The sequence below is a fragment of the Enhydra lutris genome, unplaced genomic scaffold (genome assembly GCF_002288905.1).
Source record: "Enhydra lutris kenyoni isolate GAN:26980312 unplaced genomic scaffold, ASM228890v2 scaffoldscaffold11, whole genome shotgun sequence".
Classification (NCBI taxonomy): domain Eukaryota; kingdom Metazoa; phylum Chordata; class Mammalia; order Carnivora; family Mustelidae; genus Enhydra; species Enhydra lutris.
In genome coordinates this window covers 24,289,644-24,309,824 of record NW_019154095.1, presented here as the reverse complement: position 1 = coordinate 24,309,824, position 20,181 = coordinate 24,289,644, and the positions used below count along the sequence as shown (strand labels likewise).

The 20,181-nt window shown below is 37.3% G+C and overlaps 1 protein-coding gene across 4 annotated transcripts in view; it reads left to right on the top strand.

The window, feature by feature from the left end:
- LOC111144563 (microtubule associated scaffold protein 1) overlaps window positions 1-20,181 on the top strand; it is a 110,332-nt gene that overhangs the window by 39,761 nt on the left and 50,390 nt on the right. For 3 of the 4 annotated variants that reach the window (XM_022498897.1, XM_022498896.1, XM_022498898.1), the window contains 2 exons: window positions 1,270-1,404; window positions 5,547-5,585. In XM_022498897.1, the coding sequence (XP_022354605.1) occupies window positions 1,270-1,404; window positions 5,547-5,585 (174 nt within the window). Of the gene's footprint in view, window positions 1-1,269; window positions 1,405-5,546; window positions 5,586-18,406; window positions 18,838-20,181 lie in introns of those variants that run through there. The other variant, XM_022498899.1, reaches the window with a different exon arrangement.

The following is a 20,181-nucleotide window of genomic DNA, read 5'->3' as shown; positions in this document are numbered from 1 at the left end:
CGTTTTTATTTGTTTTGATACTTAGTTTTGTTGATCATTACTGGGCAAAAGCAAAAATAAGAAGCAAGACATCTACTTCAGGTTTTGCTCTGATTCTCCATGGTTTCAGACTGTGGTTCTGATAGGAAATTACAACCAGTTGTAAATGATCACTATTATTTTTTAAAGCTTGTTCTTTATTCTGAAGTCTCACTGTCCATCGATGTGTTAAGTTTGTCTTTTGAATCCTATGAAGAACCAGAGGCAAAATCAGAGACGAGCAAAATGGCAGGAGCCTTCTCCAGGGTTCATGGGCCAATTACACCTTAAGTGTAGTATTTGTTCACTTAATTTTTCCCACTAAATTTTACCCTGACAAGTTCCCTGGGAGATGGTGTAGGTCTACTTCTTTGGCAGTGCCCTTGGCCTAGTTAACTGCAATGGACTCAGAATTTTAGAGCATAGCGTAAGCAAAGTTGACGAGCACCATAGTTTCTCCAAAAGTTGTTGAGTCATTCTTTTACCTGGAAACCACTTGTGTTTTCTTTTCTTTCCAAGAGGATTTCCATGTGAGTAGAGAGGAAAGATTGACGTGCCATGTCAAAGGTGGTTTTCATGATTTAAGTGGGATTTGCTTTTATGTTTCTGCTTTGGGACTTAGGCATCTCTGTTCCAGAGAGGATGATGGAGTTCTCCCAGCTGGAGCAGGGGAGGAGAGAACCAGATCTCAGCCTTGGAGCTACCAAGGCATTTGCACGTTCTTGTTCTCACATTAGTAGCACAGCTGCCTGCCTGCGTTTATTCTTACTAGATGATTGACACATCGGCCTTGTCCTCCTGGGGATCGATGCTCTTCGTAGCTACACATTGGGCAGGCTTATTACATGGCACAGATGGCCGTGGAATTTATCTTCCAACTTTTATTTGGGATGAAAGCTGAACTGGATGAAATATATCAACTTGGATTATGCCGGATGTATGGTCATTTGGTTTTTTTTGTGTGTGTTTTTTGGGGGGGAAGGGAGTTTTGTTTTTGTTTTTGTTTTTGTTTTTTTTGTTTTCTGTTGTTTTGGTTTTTTTTTTGTATGGTCACTTTGGATGTAGCATTTCCCTTGCGTCCCTGAGGACAGGAGCTATAGACTATCTGTCTTCATATTTCCAAGGTGCAGGAACGGCTGGCACATTGGAGGTGCTTAGTAAGTACTTGTTGATTCGTGAAGGAAGGAATACGTTGTGGACAACTGATGCTGTATTTCACTGTAAAATGAGACGTGCTCTTTCTTATTACAGCTGGAAATGCCGCTGTCCTCAAGTATGAGGAAAAACCTCCCAAACCAGCATTTCAGAATGGTTCCTCAGGATCCTTATATTTGAAGCCTTTGGTATCCAGAGCTCATGCACACTTACTAAAAACTCCTCCAAAAGGTATGTTCTCATTGCAGAGAAAAGCAGAAAGACAAGACTTTTTAAGTCCTTATCTTGTAGAAAGTTAAATTTTGGCAACTAGGTTCATAGCACATTGGACAGTTATTTACAAAGAGTCTGAAGAAAGACACATACTTCATTTTCGCAGCAAAGGAGATTTTCTTAGAGACCATAGGTTCTGTGGTTAAAACTTGATACCTATAAACACAGGTATAAAGTAAAAATAAATGAAACTATTCTTAGATAGTGAACTAAAACAATGAGATTGAAATCTATAATTTAATTCCCACCTTTGGTCCAAACTTTGTACTTTTTTCTGTTCTTTTTCTTTTCCTTCTTTGTATTACTCACTTAGTAATTACCATGGCTATGAAGAAGAACTTTCAGTTTACAAAATACGTGGTATATACTTAGTATGCAATGTTTTCATGCAGCTTTATCCCCAAATCTGAAGTGGATTTTAAGCACACTAGAAGTTGGATTCGTGCTTAGTAAATTGAAAGACTGCTTCACTGAAAGAATTATGAATGAGAAACTTGAAGTAGACTGTGTGACCCATGTGAGAGGTGGTGTTAGTTTTTTTAAGAGAAATAATTTTATTTACACTACTAGTAGATCTCGGCTACTGTAGTTACTCTGGAATATAACCATCTTATCGATAACAGGAAAAATATCTTCCAGTATTTCAGTTTTAACAGAGTGAAATTGCTTAGTTATAGAGTAAGAAACAATTAATGATTTTGGCAGGCAGGAGGGAAATAAAAATTATGTATCTCCCTTACCCCAATATCTAGGTTAAAATATATCTAATGAATTTTCTTGATTTCTATTAGTCCTAAAAATAAAGGAAAAATAGCTGGCAAATATATTCTTAATAGACAATTTCAATTAGAAAACAGTTTAATGAAAACAGTGCAGTGGTTTGTCTGAGTGAACTGATAAGGAGGTAAGAGAAGTATTCAGAACTGGACAGATAACATGTTGTCAAATACAAGTGAGGGATGTCTGCCAGGATGACATCATTTTCAAGCACTCATTCGATTTTCACACAACTCAGTTTTACCTTACGTTCAAGGGAAATACAAAGTCAGTAGGTTATGCTCCTGAGTTGGAGTTAGGAACCCCTTTTTTTGGCTTGTAAGATTAGCCTTTCGATTTTTTTTTTTTTTTTGAAGATTTTATTTATCCATTTGTAGAGAGAATGAGAGAGCCCAGCAGGGGGAGCAGCAGGCAGAGGGAGAGGGAGAAGCAGGCTCCGCACTGAGCAGGGAGCCCGATGAAGGACTCGATCCCAGGACCCTGGCATCATGACCTGAGCCAAAGGCAGATGCTGCATTGATTGAGCCACCCAGGTGCCCCTAGCCTTTTGATCTGATAATTCCTCTACTTTTAACAATGACAGAATGTGGCAGTAGCCACAGTGGCACACACCCTCATGCCTGCATGTCAGGAAAAACACAGAACCAGACAGGGTTCTCTTCATTCCATTAGCTGCGAGCAGCTGTTGTGTTTTCTCCACTTTTTTCAAGGCGTGGGGTGTACACACTCTTGTGTCTTGCTCTTTATTGTGTGGTGATCACAAGAGTGGCTTCCTTTGCAAAGGCTGTGCTGTAGTCTGTCTTCCAGTTCCATAGTTCCTGGACTCTTTCTGGTTTCTACCATGGCACATAATACCGAGATGAGCGAACATTTTCGAGTGTGAACATTCATTGCTTCAGATCCCAATAACTTCTAATGGGGTGTCCTTGAAAGGGGAATCACCAGTTAAGCTGTATAAATCTTTTTGAAATTGTTAACATGTTACTCAGTACTTCTCCAGAAAGACGTTAGTCTCTCATGGGAGCGTGAGAGTGTCTGTTGCTGTTCCTCCTTCTCAACATTTGTGTGTATGTATGTAAAGAACCCTGTGGTAACTTGAGGTTAATCACCTAGTGAATATTGCTCAACCCTTTCTCTTTCTACACTACTGAAGAGAAAAAAGGCATAAATATTGGCAAACAAATTCTTCACTGTGCCAGCAGGTTCTTACCTGTCCATGGTCTTAAATAAGTTTCTAATGCATCCAATGATCCATTGCTGGGATGACATTCTTGCTGAAATGACATCAGTATGTGAATCTGTTGGGGGGGGGTTGTTTTGTTTTGTTTTACAGATTTTATTTATTTATTTGGCAGAGAGAGAGACTCACAGAGAGAGGGAACACAAGCAGGGGGAGCGGGAGATGGACAAGCAGGCTTCCCTCTGAGCAGGGAGCCTGATGCAGAGCTCGATCCCAGGACCCTGGGATCATGACCTGAGTGGAAGGCAGACGTTTAACGACTGAGCCACCCAGGCGCCCTGAATCTGCGGTTTTTATTGATGATGATAAAGCCCCAGCATCTACACATCCACCAGTAACTGAAAAGGGATGTCAAACTCTGATACTAATTAACTTGGAGAGAATTGGAGCCTCATGATTCCACTGATCACTTTATGGAATAGGGAATTCCAGTTTTCTAATATGTCTTGCTGTTGAATTTGCAAGCTTTTGTATCACAGAGTTTTTTAAAACTTTTTTATTTAAACTCAATTAATTGACATAGAATATATTATTAGTTTCTGAGGTAGACGTCAGCAACTCATTAGTCTTATATAATACCCTGTGCACATTATATCACAGGCCCTCTTTAATGTCCATTACCCTGTTACCCCATCCCCCCAACTTCCTCCCCTCCAGCAACCCTCAGTTTCTTTCTTATGAATAAGAGTCTCTTATGGTTTGTTTCCCTCTCTGGTTTCATCTTGTTTCACTTTTTTCTCTCTTCCCGTATGGTCCTCTGACTTGTTTCTTAAATTCCTGTATCACAGAGGTTTTACTTGAGTGGGAATGAATGATTTTCATTTATAATGGCCACACATTTTTTTCCCATTTTATTTTATTTCTTGGCCACACATGTTTTAAAAGGTTTTATTGGTTGATTGATTGATTTGATGGAGTGTGAGTGAGCTTCAGGAGGGGCTGAGGGAGAGACCATCTCAAGCAGACTCGTGACCTTGGAGCCTGACACAGGGCTGGACCTCACAACTGTGAGATCATGACCTGAGCTGAAACCAAGAATCAGGCGCTTAACGAACTGAGCCACCCAGGGTCCCCTAATGGCCACATAATTTAAGACAATGTAGTCTCTGAGATTCTACAGATAGAATGTGGCAACCATTCTAACTAGTAATTTGCAGATGATGATGCTTTAGAATGACCATCTCTGGGCAAGTAGAAGCACTCCTAGTTTTCTTCTAGTGCCTGATCTTCGTAGCTCTGTACATATTACTGCTACTTGTATTTCTCGTCACACTTATTAATGTATAACTGACAATGTAGTATGTTTGGTGACTTGATACACATACACACTGCAAAAGGAGCCCCTGGTTGTGTTTCATACTGTGTCAGTTTGGAGAAGAAGCTTCAGTATTTTTTCCTTCCTAGCTGAGTAGCAAGTGAATTGGATTTAATGCCTGGCAGTTTTACAAATCACAACTAGCAGTTGTCTTTCATAAATACCCTGCCTTTTTTGCTGCATCAGCAGTGGAATAGCATTAACTGTGTAATATGCATGTAAATTCAGTCCTGTTAACATTTGCACTCCAGCTGTTCTTTACTGAAAATATACTCTCATTTTCCTGTCCTGTGTAATTTGTGACTGTGAATTCATATCACCCTTAAACTCTCATCCTAATGTTATTTGGATTATCATTTTATACCTAAAATATACTTGTCAAAGTTGACTGTATTTCAGTGGTATTTCTTGTCTAGAACCTAAAATTTACATAATGGGTTTTTTTGGAAAATACTTTTGTTTTGGGGCACCTGGGTCGCTCATTCAGTTGGGCTTTTGCCTTCTGCTCGGGTCGTGATCCCAGGGTCCTGGGATCGAGCCCTGCGTCGGGCTCCCTGCTCGGCGGGAGGCCTGCTTCTCCCTCTCCCACTCCCTCTGCTTCTGTTCCCTCTCTCATTGTGTGTCTCTCTGTCAAATAAATAAATAAAAAAATCTTAAAAAAAAAGAAAGAAAATACTCTTGTTTTGAAAATATTTTTAAAATGGCTATTTTTTGTGTGGTATTTTACTCAAAATGTGTTTTTTTACAAATATTTCTTTTGTTTTTTAGGTCCCTCAAGAAAAAACCTATTTACCGCTTTTAATGTGGGTAAGTGACAACTTTAAATATGGAGGGAGAAAAAAGAATCTTTTTATAAAGTCATGTTATCATTGCAAGTACTTGAATATATTTACAGTGATTTTTTTTTTTTTTTTTTTTTTACTGTTTTGCTTAAAACAGAATTTCAGGTTTGTGGCATAAACTTAACCCCATGACTTGGGCCAGCATAGGTTAAAACTTGGTCAGCACAAATAACAAGCAATCTGACACAAAAGGACATTTTATTAACAACAGATAATTTTAGTTTTTTAAAATGATTTTTTAAAATTGTGATCTAAAGGGGGCGCCTGGGTGGCTCGGTGGGTTAAGCTGCTGCCTTCGGCTCGGGTCATGATCCCGGGTCCTGGGTTCGAGCCCCACATCGGGCTTTCTGCTCAGCAGGGAGCCTGCTTCCTCCTCTCTCTCTGCCTGCCTCTCTGCTTACTTGTGATTTCTCTCTGTCAAATAAATAAATAAAATCTTTTAAAAAAAATGATCTAAAGTGGAGAATATAATTTTTTCTACGATAAATGCTCTTTTAAAATTGTATAGTCTTCCATTGCTATATCTCAGCATTGGGTTTTAACACCTTTTAACAATTCAGCTTCACATTTTTCTGTTCCTTTTTACACTTCTGCTGAGCAAACTTGCATCGGTCTTTAAAATCACTTCACACATTTGAAGCACAACTGGGAATTGAAAAGTTTTGTCGCTTGAGAAGCCATAAAGATTCATGAATTGTATTACTACAGTCCTATATTTGGTCTATAGTTGATCAGGTCCCCATATACTACTGCATTTTCTAATTTAATATTCATTTACAAGACAGTTATGTGGCTTCTAAATGCATTGAAGATTAGAAGAGGAATTTAAAAGGGAGAAAGGTATTAGAGCACAATGACTACAGTTTATCGTGCTTGTGACCATGTTCAGTGCTAAGGATACAACAGCAAGCTAGAGATGAACAAGGGCCTTCTCTTCAGGAAGCTAGGCAGGAGGTGTAAGTTTGTGAGGCCCTGTATTTACAAAGTAACAAAAATAGGGTTGATATATTAGTATAAGGAATAGGTAATACCCTTTATGTTGCCAAGCTGTGTCCAATTTCTCAGGTTAATCAAACGTGTGAGGGAATTATATTACAATTGTTAACCTTTTGTGAGCTCTTAAAACTAGAGCTCTAAAACCATCCAGAGTAATTTAAATTCTAAATGTCCCCAATAGCCTGAGATTGAATATATTTTTACTAAATCTTTTCTAATTTAAAAAAAAAAACATAAAAAAACTATTCTAGACACATTGAGATTTTTTCTTTTGTTTTAAATTCCTAGCAAAACTGGGTATTTCAGGGGAAAAGAGAGCTAATATGCTGTAGAATGATATTATGTTATAGAAAATCAGATAACATTTAATAGGAAGGTAGATGGTATAACTCTGTTTAACTGAGAAACTTCCAGAATGTTTTCCAAAGTGCACCATTTTACATTTCCACCACAGTATATGAGGGGTCTAGTTCCTTCATATTCTTGGCAATACTTGCTTTTATCTTTCTTTATTATAGCCATTTTAGTGGGAATGAGATGGTATCTCACTGTGGTTTTGATTTGCATTTCCCTGATGGCTAATGATGTTGAGAATCTTTTCATGTGTTTATTGGCCATTTGTAGGTCTCCTTTGGGGAAACATTTATTCAAATCCTTTGCCCATTTAAAAATTACTTGTATTATTGAATGGTAGGAGTTCTTTATATATAACCTTAAAAACCAGATCCTTATCAGATCCTGATTTGTGAATATTTTCTCCCACTCTTTTCACTTTTTAATTGTGCCATTTGAAGCACTAATATTTCCAGTTTTGATGCAGTCCAGTTAATTGGTTTTTTCTTTTGTCGCTTAAGCTTTTTTTTTTAAATTGAAATATTGTTGACATACAATATTTAAGGTGTAGGATACAGTGAGCATTTATATATAGCAAAATGATCACAATAAGTCTAGTTACCATCTGTCACCACAGAAAATTATTAAGATATTATTGACTGTATTCCCAATGCTGTACTTAACATGCCTGTGATGTATTTATTTTCTAAGTGGAAGTTTGCACCTTTTAATCTCCTTCACCCATTTTCCCATCCCCCAACACCTTTTCCTCTGGCAGCCGCCGTTTTGTTCTTGTACAGTTGACCCCAGAACAACATGGGTCTGAACTGCATGGGTCCACTTATACATGCCCTTTTTTCAATAAATACAGTATAGTACTGTAAATGTGTTTTCTTTCCTTTTAATTTTCTTATTATCATTTTTTTTCTAGCTTACTCCATTGTAAGAATATAGTATATAATACATATAGCCCACAAAACATGAGTTACCATACTCTTTATGTTATCAGTAAGGCTTCTAGTCAACAGTAGCCTAATAGTTAAGTTTTAGGAGAGTCAAAAGTTGTGTACAGATTTTCAGCTGAGTGGGAATGTCAGCACCCCTAACGCCTGGATTTCTCAAAGGTCAACTGAATTTATGAGTCTATTTCTTTTGTTTTTTAGATTCCACATATAAATGAAATCATATAGTATTCATCTTTACCGTCCAACTTGTGTCTCTTAGCGTAATACTTTCTAGGTGCATCTATGTTGCTACAAATGGCAAAATCTTACTCATTTTTATGGCTAAGTAATATTTCATTGTGTATCTATACCACGTACTCTATCCATTCATTTATCGATGGACATGTAGTTTACTTCCAATTGGTTATTACAAATAATGCTGCACGGAGTATAAGCGTGCATATATCTATTCAAGTTAGTGTTTTCATATTCTTCAGATAAATATCCAAAAGTGGAATTGCTAGATTGTATGGTATTTCTATTTTTTATTTGTTGATGAACTACCATATTGCTTTCCATAGTGGCTGCACGAGTGAATGTTCCCACCAATGGTGCATGAAGGTTTTCTTTTCCTCACATCCTCACATCCACATTTGCTATTTCTTGTCTTTTCAATAGTAGCCATTCTGATGGGTGTAGGATAATATCTTAGAGGTTATGACTTGCATTTCCCTGATGATTAGTAATGTTGAACATCTTTCCATGTATCTGTTGTCCATCTATTATATGTCTTTGGAAAAACATCTATTCAGTTCCTCTGCCCATTTTTAATTGGACTCTTGGTTTGTTTTTGTTTCATTTTTGGTGTTGAGTTGTGTTAAGTTCTTCATATATTTTGGATATTAACTCATTATTGGATATATCATTTGCAAATATCTTCTCCCATTCAGTGGGTTGCCTTTTCATTTTTTAATGGTTTCCCTTGTGCAAAAGCTTTTTAGTTTGATACAGTTCTAATTGTTTATTTTTTTTATTGCCCTTTGCTGAGGAGACAGATGCAAAAAAAAAAATATTGATAAGACTATGTTTCTTAGTTTTATTTTTTCAGGTCTTACATTTAGGTCTTCAAACCATTTTGAGTTGACTCCTGGTAATATTTTGAATAAAGGTGATGACCATGTGCATCCTTGTTTTAGTCCTGCTCTTAGAGGAAAAGCTTTCAGCTTTTTCCTGTTGAGTATGATGTAAGCTGTAGGTTTGTTATATATGGCCTATATTATGCTGAGGTATATTCCCCGCATACCCATTTTCTTGAGAGTTTTCATCATAAATGGATGTTAAATTTTGTCAGATGCTTTTTCTACATCTATTGAGATAATCATTAGATATTTAGCCTTCATTTTGTTAAGGTGGTTTATCATGTTGATTGATTTATGGATGTTGAACCACTGTTGCATATATGGAATAAATCTTACTTGATCATGGTGTATGATCCTTTTAATGTAGTGTTGAATTTGGTTTTCTAATGTACTGTTGAGGATTTTTGCATCAATCTTCACCAGGAATGTTGGCCTGTGATTTTTTTTTTTTAATTTTTTTTTATAAACATATAATGTATTTTTATCCCCAGGGGTACAGGTCTGTGAATCGCCAGGTTCACACACTTCACAGCACTCACCATAGCACATACCCTCCCCAATGTCCATAACCCCCCCCCCCCCCCCCCCCCCCCCCCCCCCAGCAACCCTGAGTTTGTTTTGTGAGATTAAGAGTCACTTATGGTTTGTCTCCCTCCTGATCCCATCTTGTTTCATTTATTCTTTTCCTACCCCCCAAGTCCCCCATGTTGCATCTCCCCTTCCTCATACCAGGGAGAGCATATGATAGTTGTCTTTCTCCGACTGACTTATTTCGCTAAGCATAATACCCTCTAGTTCCATCCACGTCGTCACAAATGGCAAGATTTCATTTCTTTTGATGGCTGCATAGTATTCCATTGTATATATATACACCACCTCTTCTTTATCCATTCCTCTGTTGATGGACATCTAGGTTCTTTCCATAGTTTGGCTATTGTGGACATTGCTGCTATAAACATTTGGGTGCACGTGCCCCCTTCCTGCCCTTCTTGATGTTACTTTTCCTTTGTCTTTGTGGAAGAGCTGTTCTGCTAGTCTTGAGGGTGTTCTCAGAGCGTTGTCTATTTGTAGTTGAAGCCTTGGTGTGTCTGGGGGAGAAGATAAGCTCAGGATTCTCCCACTCAGCCACCTTGATCCTCTCTCTGGTTCTAATGCTCTGTAGAAGCCGTTGATCGATGCAAAGTCATGAAGCTTTATGCTCTATTATCTTATAAGATGTTTAGACTTTAAGCTCTTAGGCTTAGGCCTGTGATCCATTTTAAGTTAATTTTTGTAATTGAAATAGAGGGTCCAGCTTCATTGTTTTACATGTAGATATTCAGTTGTCCCAGAACCATTTGTTGAAAACACTAATCTTTCCATATTGAAATTGTCTTGGCACCTTTGTTATAAATAGTTGCCTATAAATGTGAGAATTTATTTCTGGACTCTCAAATCTATTCCATGGATCTATGTGTCTCTCTTTGCTAATACCACACTGTTGCTTACTGTGGTATATAATAAGCTTTGACATCAGGTAGTGTGAATTATTCTAACTTGTTCTTTTTCAAGATTCTTATGGCTATTCTGGGTTCCTGGAATTTCTGCATGAGCTTTTGGGTCAGTGTCTATTTCTGCAAAAAATCAGCTGTGATTTTAATAGAGATTGCATTGAATATATAGATGAATTTGTGGAGTATTGTTATTTTTACAATATCAGGTATTTTGATCTATGATTATGGGAGATCTTCCCTTTTAGTTAGATCTTCTTTTTTTTCCATCAATAATTTTGTAGTTTTCAAGATACAAGTTTTGCAGTTCTTCTGGTGAGTAATTGTATGCAACCCTTTCTATGCTTTAGAAAGTGCTATTGATATTGGTCACAGTAAAAGTGCTGGTTAAATAAATCTAATATGTCTAATTTAATCTCCGTTAAATCTGAAACATGGAAAGGGATTCTTCATTCATGTCTGAAGTCTATAATCATATAAGCTGTTACAAAGGATATTTTTTTGATAGGCATAGTAAATAATCCCAGTATATTATCCCTTTCTGCAATAAACTATTAGCATTAGACGCTTTTCCTTTTCACAATGTCGGACTGACTTTATGCCTTATTTCCAAAGCATATCATTGACCTTTGGCATATAAGTAACCCTTGACAATTATGGTTATCAGATTGGCAAATTAACTCCTGATTAAATGAGAAAAGAAGTGGAAATTATGAATCATGTTGTGGTTTTCTTTGGCAAAGCCTTTATCAATGGAGTAGAAATGAGGTATATGACAGATTTAGAGAATTCCTGTCTCCAGTTAACCCTTAGTAATCAATGTTGTAATAACAGCAGTGGAGAAGATGTATTTTAAAGAGTCTATTGCAGTTTAATCTCAATTATGTGGCATGAATATGTATTTTTTTCAAAATTCATAAACGTGACTTTTCCATTTGTTTTCCAAGTTGATGGTTACCTATTTAAGACTAACTTAGTAATTATGATGAGCCCACTGAAGAAAAGTCAGTGTGTTGGCTTTTAGAGAGGTAACTTTGATGTTAACTTGTGTCCAAATAGACAATGACTTGGGACGGATCATGTAAGCTCTCTGATAATAGTTTCCTGTGTAGTTGAAATCACTGACCACTAAGGTTTCTGCTATAATATTCTATGACTGCAGAGCACCTTGACTTTCTTCATATTCTGCTTGCAAATGGTCTTTTAGATGGTACAGAAGACATTGTTCCACATACAGACATGTTCCTCTGAGTGTTAAATTTTAAGTATTTGTACTATGGCTTTGAGATAGTTTTCTTTTTTTTTTTAAGCACAAATAGTGGTGAAGATTAATCTGACCATCTCTTCATATTCTTTTGCTTTAGTCACTTAATTGTAGAGTTTGCTAAATTCTAAAAAGTTTAGCATGTAGAGGTTTAAGTGTCACCCCTTGTTTTTTTTTTTTTTTTTAATTTTGTGATTTTAAATAAATCCAGATAACTTTATGTCCTGGTTTATTGCTTTAACATGAGTTATCACTTCTAGGGACTAGTATATTTAGCATATGCAGAAACTTTTAACTACTCCTCTTAAATATTTGAGGTACTTCTATTACATACGTAAATGATTCTATGGTTGGGCATTTCTCACTTTCAGGGCTTGGGGAGATTGCTTGGGATAGGTTCTTGAAAGTAGTTTAAGTAAATCAAAACCTATGTATTTGTCATCATTTCGCTCAGATAAGGGAATTGTTTTCCAAAAGCCCCATATCCCTTTATACCATGATTGCAACAGAAGAGCGTTGGTTTCACCATACTCTGGCCAACATTGGGTATTATTTTTAAATTGTGACTAATATAAAAGTTGAAAAGTGTATGTCCCTGTTTTAGCTTAACTTTTCATCAGTTACTTCAAAGACACTTCCATTATGTTATAAGACAATAAAGAGGAGCAGGGAGAGTAAATTTTTGAGGTGTTGAATATTGGTTTGAATCCTAGTCTTGCCACATTCTGCTTGTGTCCTGACCTTAGGCTGTTTGCTAAGCCTCTCCAAGTCTCAAATCTCTCATTTGGGAATATGGGAATGTTCTAAGAATAATCCCCAGGATAGGAGTAATTTTGACTTCATAAAGTTATTGTATAAAAAGCTTTCAAATGGAAGCCCCTTCTGCTGCAAGGGATGGTGATGATGGGAATCCCTTCCATTGTTCTGAGAATTCTGTTGGCTTATTCTGAGTTCTTTTGCAGAGGTTGAATTATTTTAAATCCTCAAAGCAAGCAGGAAAAGCCACTTTAAGTCAAGAACTATCCTCGTGAGGTCTAGTTGCTGTAATTTATTTAAAGACTCTGATGCTAAAACATTTTAGCCAACATTGATTCTAAATAAAACTTGGTTTACTGTTTATAAGGAAGATGTCACATGTACCAATACTATAATTACCTTGGTTCTCCTGCACATTAAAGCTATTTGAGATACCAAAGCATGAGAGATGTATTTATCCAACCCCCACCGCCCATTGTTTTACAGAAGATTTTCAAGCTCAGGAGCCCTGGTGTCTGCCTTGGAGACTAGAAAATGCACTGCTCCTTGTCTGCCCATTTACTAAATACAGCACAGGAGGATAGGGTTGCTTTTTGTACCTCCTATTTCCAAGTGTTGGGAAACAGTTGAGAGTTGCAGACCTGCTCTGATGAGGTACTAGTGTAGCCAGCATTTCCCCCTGGTGAAAAATGGGATGAGCCTGTCTTTCCGTGCTGCTTTAGGATTATAACTTTTATCCTATGTAAAAAGCAGATTTTGTTTTGATGTGTGATAAATTTAGTGTTTCACATCAAGGAAACCTGTATCTTATTTAGAAAATCTTGTTGGAACAAAGCCTATCTTTTCAGCAGAAGCTAGGTACCTACTTCACACACCACATGCAAAAATGTTCCTTTTTGGTGGAAATTTTAAACAAAAAGTAGAATGGAAAGAGTGCTAAGAATATGGACTTGGCTAGAAAAGGCTTTTTTCCAGGAACATTAGTACAAAAGAAAAGGTGGATAATTATGACAACTCAAGTTTTGTCTTGCCTTTTGTCACACACATTATAAACAGGGTGGGGAATATCAACCATAAGTAGATTTATTGTGGTTATTTTTCAATTTATACAAGTATCAAATCATGTTGTACACTCACAACTAATGTGCTGTCCATTATGTCTCAAAAAATTATAAACAATACTAATAGCAAACACATTCTTTCCAGATAGGACTCTTTCAAACCAGCCGGTAAAGATGACCCCGCGGTAGAAATGTAAACGGACAGACATGAAAGAAAAAATATGAAGCACTAGGAAATGAGAAAAAGTTTACAAACAGCTAATTAACATAATGTACTATCAGTGCTTGCATGCTTTTTTTTTTTTTTTTTGAAGATTTTATTTATTTACTTGACAGAGATCACAAGTACACAAAGAGGCAGGCAGAGAGAGAGGGGGAAGCAGGCTCCCTGCCAAGCAGAGAACCCGACGTGGGGCTCCATCCCAGGACCCTGAGATCATGACCTGAGCCGAAGGCAGAGGCTTAACCCACTAAGCCACCCAGGCACCCTAGTGCTTGCATGTTTTTAAGAGGAGTACCTGGTGTTGGTGAATGAGTGAGGAATGGGAACCACACACATACTGCTGAGGGCATATAAATTATAGCAGCCTTTGTGGAGGCGGTGTGAGGACATAAAACAAAAGTCTTCTACCCAGGAATTCCATTTATCAGAACTGTTTAAAGGGAAATTACTGATTTTCTTATTTTTTGCCTTTCAGAATTGTTTAGAAGTGGGGGGGGGGGTGAATTGGAAACAACCTGAATGATTTAAACAACACCTGTGTAAGTTAAACCACTTGTTTAAATTATGTTCACTGCCATTTCAGTGATAATTCTGAAGCCTTTAAAAAACAATATAGAGGGTCAGATATGTGAGAAGTTTTTAAGTTTATTAAATTCAGTCATCTTGTATTAAGTTTAAAAATTTAGAGAGCGTTATGATGTATGTGTAATTTAACTCTTATTTTTTAAGGAATATTCTATAGTAATGGGTTTTAGCTTTTAAAAACCTTTTACATGGCTAAAACATAACATCTTTCATTTTTTGGAGACCAAAGAAATAAAAGGCCATGTCACTGGTCTTAGAGAACTTAAAATCTTATGGGTAGGTGGCGGCTAAAATTTTTTATAATTGTTTTATGTGGTTTTTAAAATATTCACAATGTAGGCATTCTTCTTCCTACTAAGGAAGAGGACATTATGGAAGAATTGGACCCTGAGTTGAACTTCCTACTGTTGGAACAGAGATGTGAACATAAGACAGTAAAGATGATGAGGCATAAAAACGAAGAAAATATGGCAGTCGTGTTGTGTTAGGGACAGTATGGAAATAAACCTTAAGATGGGTACACTTGATGTTCGAGTTCTAGGGAAGATTGAACAGAGATGCTTGGATCCCTAGTTTGAATATTAATCCTCTGCAGATTCTTCATGATCGTCAGTAGTAAACACATCCGTCCTAGTGTAGTTGCATTTCCTGGCATCTAAGCAGCCCTGCACAGTGCATGCTTGAATCATATCTAGAATCATGACATCACTGTGCTCTAAATTGACTCTGATTAACTACCTGTGCATGTACATGCATGCGTGCGCGTGTGCACACACACACACTCTCTCTCTCTCTCTCTTTCTCTCTCTCTCTCTTCCACACAGACTGCAGTGGAATCTGTGGTTCTCTTGAATGTACTAGGATGCTATAGCATATTGACCTTCCAAACACTTACATCTTCCATATCCCATCTTTTTTTTGTTTGTATATTAAACCTTACTAAAGACTTTGCACAATTTTAATTTTTTATGTGTGTCATTAATAGAAGCTCCACTTAATTCTGTACCCTTATTATAAAGCTAATCTGTCACTTCAACTTACTTAAAAGTCTATTTTTTTGGACTCTGTGATCCTTGTTTTTTTTTTAAAAAAAAATGGGAAAATAGAGAAACTTACGGCAAAGAAATTGAAAATCCTGCCTACTCCAATTCTCATCATCACTGACATTTTTGTATACTTGCTCAGTGTTTTTTCTTGTTCTTTAAAGTTGAAATCCTATGATATATAGTTTTATTTTTTAAAGAATTTATTAGAGCAGAGAGAGAGAGAGAGTATGCGCATGAGCCAGGGCTGGGCATTGAGGGGACTGAGGGAGAAGCGGACTCCCCATGGATGACTGAGGACCCTGGGATCATGAACTGAGCCAAGGCAAATGCTTAAGTGACTGAGTCACCCAGGTGCCCCTATCCATATAATTCTAAATCATGGTTTTGTTTTCCCACTTGACATCCAAGCACAAGCTTTGCTGCTCCTCATAAAAACTCCTCTTATTCCTATTTTTTTTTTAAAGATTTTATTTATTTGACAGATAGAGACCAGAAGTGGGCAGAGAGACAGGCAGGGAGAGTGGGGGGGGGGAAGCAGGCTCCTGCGAGCAGAGAGCCTGATGCGGGGCTTGATGCGGGGCTTGATCCCAGGACCCTGAGATCATGACCTGAGCCAAAGGCAGAGGATTTAACCCACTGAGCCACCCAGGCGCCTCTCTCATTCCTAATTTTTATAATTGTAGTAACATTGTTCTTAGGTAACAAAAGTTCCTTTAAGTTTTTTGTTTTTGTTTTTGTTTTTGTTTTTACTGTCCTTGGTGATCTTTAGATATTCTCTTCACTTAAGACTTTGTATAATGACAAAGATGGGCACTTCTCTTTAGGGTTTCTCCTATGTTTGGAGGAACTTCAGAAACTATGCTGGTGCCCAAGTGATTACTGACCAAATAAGTAATCAAAAGAAACTTTTTGAGCCAATTTAAAAATCCATGCTTCCGTGTCCACCCCTATCCAAAGTTTATGTGTCATAAAAATAGTTGTAACTCCCCACTAACCACTCATTCGGTTATTTAAAAAAGCGAATACATGTGAGTATTTAGGGGAGTATCTGGCACCCAGATTCTGAGAGTCGGTGACCTTGCACTAGCTTGCCACCAGGGGGCAGACTGTTGGGAAAGCAGTGAAAACCCAGCCAGAGCCGTGGTGTCTTTTATCTAGGACCTTCTTTTGTGTGTGCACGCGTACCTACGTGTACCTGACTGCGCAAGCAAGGAGTATTCTCCCGACTTCAGACTTTCTGACTAGCACTTTTTATTCTTAGAGTTCCTCGTTCTGCTGTTTAAAGAGATCATTCAAGCGATGTTTATTTCTAATATATGTGGTATAACTTCGTGTAGTTAAAGTGAAAATTTTAATGAATGTGGTGGGTTGGTGGCATGTTGCTGATTTCTTCTTTTGGTTAATCTAGGCTAAAAGATTTCCCTTCTAACCAGTTTAGCCTGGAGTTTGCTATTACTTCACAAGCAAAAACAAACAAAAACCCCAAACAAAAAAACAACAAAAAAACCCTGCATGACCGCTGAAATGGGATGGTATATCAGGTCTGTTTTTAACAGCAATATTTAGTTTGATTCTATTTATGATTGTAATGTTGATTGATATTTTAGTTGTTCCAAGGTTTTTATGGGGGGGGTGGCAGGAGGAGAGGCGATTGTGGCATATTCATATGCAGAATCTGGAAAAAGGGTGATTGTTTAGTAATAAACTGTGATAAAGTGGAAAGGCAACATCTCATTGTAGCTTTTCTTTAATTCCTTGGTTATTTGTGATTGTGTTGCCATGGGTGTGGTGTGTTTTCAAGATCCATCCTGTATCAACAAGTTGTACCTTTCCCACAGCTAACCCTTGATAGATAACTGGGTTTGTGTCTCTTATTGACAGCTTCTAAGATGGTAGGCTCCGGGGTTGAGGAAGAGGAAGAAGGAATTATTCAGAATGTCTTTCCTGCCCAGCTCCTTCTGTCCTCACACCCTAAATGCTCTGTAGACTTTCTAAAACAGTAGCTGTGCCCTGCACATTTTGATAGCATTTATTAGGGTTATTTACAGCTACCAGTTTCTACATTTATTTCTAAGTCTTGTTTTCTTAGGAAATCTTGGAAACAAGCTGAGATCCTTTTCTGCACATTGTTTTCTTTTTTAAATGAAAAAAAGGTTTTTAGGTTGTTCCTGATTATTAGTATTACTTTTGCTTAAGTGAGCATATCAATTGCATAATTTTCTTACATCCATAACTTCATCTTCCTTTAGTTTTTCTCATCGTATTTTAATGTATTTTTATAAACTACTCTATCTAGATAAACATTTAACAGATTCCAGTAAAACAGATCCAAACTTGTTCCTAGTCTCAAAACATTACTATGAGAGGCCATCTGATTTTCCATAAATACAATTGATTAAGCAGTAAGCATTGTCTTGAAAATGTGGCCTGGTTAATTTTATTCCTCTGGAACTATTATATCCCATCTGGTAGGGAAATTGCCAAACATGACTATTAAAGTTGAGCTTTAACCTTTTATCAGTCTGTCATTAATAGAAGTTTTATTAAAAACCGTATCTGGGAACATCTATTACTTGAAGCCATTTAAAAAAAAATAAGTAAAAATAAATAAATAAATAAATAAATAAAAATAAGTGTATCCAAAGTATCAGGTTTATATATAGATTTATATACAAAATATTTGAAAAAATGCCCCGTGTTATCCGTGTGAATATAATTAAAATTTTTAAAATCAGAATATACATGACTGAAAAAAGAGTCTTCATTTTCTCCTAATTCCTAAATAAGGATTTAGTACTCAAAGTAATTTCCCTTAGCAATCTTTCAAGTAGTGAGAGAATCCGTGACATTATTGGTTGTTATATAAAGCTCCTAAGACCACCCACTTTCTCCTCCCCTTTACCATCTCGGATGAAAACCATAACAGCCCCTAAGCATGTACAGTGTGATGTAATTCGGAGGCTGCTTACTGCTGGATCTGCGAACAGGAGATTTTAGTCAGAGGAAGGGTATTGTTTTGGCAACATCTGGAAGTGAAAGCGGAAGCCAGGAACACTTGGATAGCTCTGGGCTTTTTTTTTTTTTTTTTTTTTTTTTTGTGTGTGTGTGTGTATGTGCGATGGAATGACATTTGCTATGTAGGCATGTTTTCTCCTGCTGTTTTTTCTTGGCTTTGAAGAGTACTGAGTTTACAAAGACAGTATGTGATAGTCCCTGGAAGCTCCTTCTTCTGTGAGATCTTTTCACCTGTTCTGAAGACATGTTGTTGTCTCCCAAATTCTCCTTATCCACCATTCACGTACGACTGACTGCCAAAGGACTGCTTCGAAACCTCCGACTTCCTTCAGGGTTTAGGAAAAGCACTGTCATTTTCCATACAGGTTTGTCTTGCATAAATCTCTGTTGAGTGGTGCATGGGGGACTTGATTGATTAACTTGCAGCTGCTTATCAGAAATTTTCTAAGGAGATAGGCACTTGAGGAAAGAAGGCTCTGACAGAACAATTTCTTCGTAGAAATAGGCATCTTGCCCTTAACATTTCAATGTATGAGCATCTGATACTTTGATTCTGTATAAGCAGATGTGTGTGTGTGGGTGTGGGTGTGTGTGTGTGTGTTTATAGAGAGCAGAATTGTTGCCTTGGTGCTCCCTCTTTTCTGATGCGATCAAGATCTGTGAAAATCAACAGCTGTTAAATTTACATTTTGCTTCAGATGATTTTGGAAACGGGGCATGTGTGAATTAATATTTCTCTTATCCTTAAAGGAGGAGATGAAGTGAGAAGGTTTCTATAGTTTTCATTATGTACTTTCTCACTGAGATTGTGATAGGTTAGTTTAACATGCTGAACAATTTCTGAACTATTTACAAAATATTTCCTAAATTATTTCCAAATTAAACATCCTGGTAGTTGTGGAGCAGTAATAAGTATGGCACAAAAACTAAACAAAACTCAAATTTTCCCAGCTTCCTAGTGAAACTATTTGCAGTCACAAAAGCCTGCCTTTGATATTTATGCTCGTATCTGCTTTTATGCTCTGTGCCTGAGACAAATAAATGTCGTGTGTGTTTCAGGCATCTGTGAACCTGCTTGCTCACTTTTAGAGGATTTAGTTAATGGCCTCACATTGTTCCTTTTGTTCCCGATAATAATTTCAGTTATGGTAAATTATGTTTTATTCTGTAAAAACAGGTGTGTTTTTATATTTGATTCTGGCTGGTGAGTGTTGACTGTAATAAGACGGAGTATGTAAACAGATTTTTTTTTTTCTTGTTTCTTACTCTTGTCAGCTCTGATGTGTCTTGTTTTCCATCTCTGTCCCTAGCGATTTTTTTTTTTTTTCCAGCAAACTGTTTTTAGTTTTCCCAGAGGCATCTCCCTTCCCTGTGGGATAGCTCTCGTTTTTTCCAGCACCTTCTCCTCATGTTTCATAACTCCCCTTGACCTGTCACTGAAGTCTGCCAACCTCTCCCTCAGCCTGAGCTGGCAGCTGAAGGTAAATGAGTTGTTAGGAGGCAGAACAGTGGCTCTCTCCCCCAGCCTAAATGCCTCTGTCATTTTCTTTTTTTTAAGGGTGAAGAAACAAAAGGATGTCTTGTATTTGCAAAAATCTGTATGATCTAAACTTAAAAATCTGTGCTTCAAGAAAAAGAGAAAGTCAAACTGTACAGAGGTTTTGCAATTCCAAGTGACCTGTGTCTTGCTGGGGCCCCCTGCCCTGTCT